Source organism: Olea europaea, chromosome 15, assembly GCF_002742605.1.
Source record: "Olea europaea var. sylvestris chromosome 15, O_europaea_v1, whole genome shotgun sequence".
Classification (NCBI taxonomy): domain Eukaryota; kingdom Viridiplantae; phylum Streptophyta; class Magnoliopsida; order Lamiales; family Oleaceae; genus Olea; species Olea europaea.
The window spans coordinates 28,055,950-28,056,969 of record NC_036251.1 but is presented as its reverse complement, the minus strand read 5'-3'; the positions used below and the strand labels follow the sequence as shown (position 1 = coordinate 28,056,969).

Here is a 1,020-nt window from a genome sequence, read left to right as displayed (position 1 = left end):
GGTTATTAATTTTTCATAGAATGTGTAGTTAAAAATAAGAAATTTTTTGGATTTACTTGTAATGTTATTTTGTCGCAGAATGTTTAGTTAAAAAATAATTTTGAAAAAATGTAGCCTAAAAGAGGGTCAGATTAATCCCACTCCAATTTGCCTATAATTCTAAATTGCAATGTATATAGACATTTGGTTGTTTTGACTTTTAACAACGGAGAACGATTTACACTATGTCGCGCGAAGCAGGCGATCAGAACCCTAGATTCTTCGTCGCCGTGCATGTTGGCGCGGGATACCACTCGCCGTCGAATGAGAAAGCCCTCCGCAATGTCATGAAACGGGCCTGCCTCGCCGCTGCTTCCATTCTCCGAAAGGTCCTCTACTTCTCTATTAACACGCTCAATTTTCTTGCTTCCAATGTTAAATGAAAAGAAAGTAACTATCTCCAATCAAATTGTTTATTATTATCTTATTAGTTGTAGCAATCCTGGTAAGTGATTTGTTTTTTTCTTTCTTGGTCTTGGTTCAGGGTTCAAGTCGATGTATAGATTCTGTTGCAGCGGCAATTCAAGTTTTGGAGGTAATTGTTTGTGTGTGTATATTTAGGTTCTGTGTAATTTTATTTTAATTAATCACGCATGGGTATTGAATTTGTATCTTTGAGGACAAATATTTTCTTACAGGATGATCCTTGCACGAATGCAGGGCGAGGATCAAATTTGACTGAGGATGGTCATGTAGAATGTGATGCAAGTATAATGCATGGTGACTCTGGAGCATTTGGCGCTGTTGGAGCAGTGAGAGGTACTCTTGGCAGGTTACTAAATTTATTTCATTGTGAAGTTGGTGAAAAGTTAAGACTATATTTTAGCTTCTATTTTTCATTTATTTTATGCATTTTTGTGAAGTTGATTGTTATCAGGGGTGCGAAATGCCATTCAGGTTGCTGCTTTGCTGGCCAAAGAACAGTTTCTTGGTTCACCACTGCTGGGTCGAATAACTCCAATGTATGATGAACTTTCTTTT

The 1,020-nt window shown here is 37.3% G+C and overlaps 1 protein-coding gene across 1 annotated transcript in view; it reads left to right on the top strand.

The window, feature by feature from the left end:
- The first annotated feature begins 177 nt into the window (after positions 1-177).
- LOC111411503 (putative threonine aspartase) overlaps positions 178-1,020 on the top strand; it is an 8,489-nt gene continuing 7,646 nt past the window's right edge. Inside the window, exons 1-4 of the mRNA XM_023042029.1 lie at positions 178-368; positions 524-574; positions 678-798; positions 917-1,001. Coding sequence (XP_022897797.1) covers positions 225-368; positions 524-574; positions 678-798; positions 917-1,001 — 401 coding nt within the window. The 5' untranslated portion in view covers positions 178-224. The remainder of the gene's footprint in view (positions 369-523; positions 575-677; positions 799-916; positions 1,002-1,020) is intronic.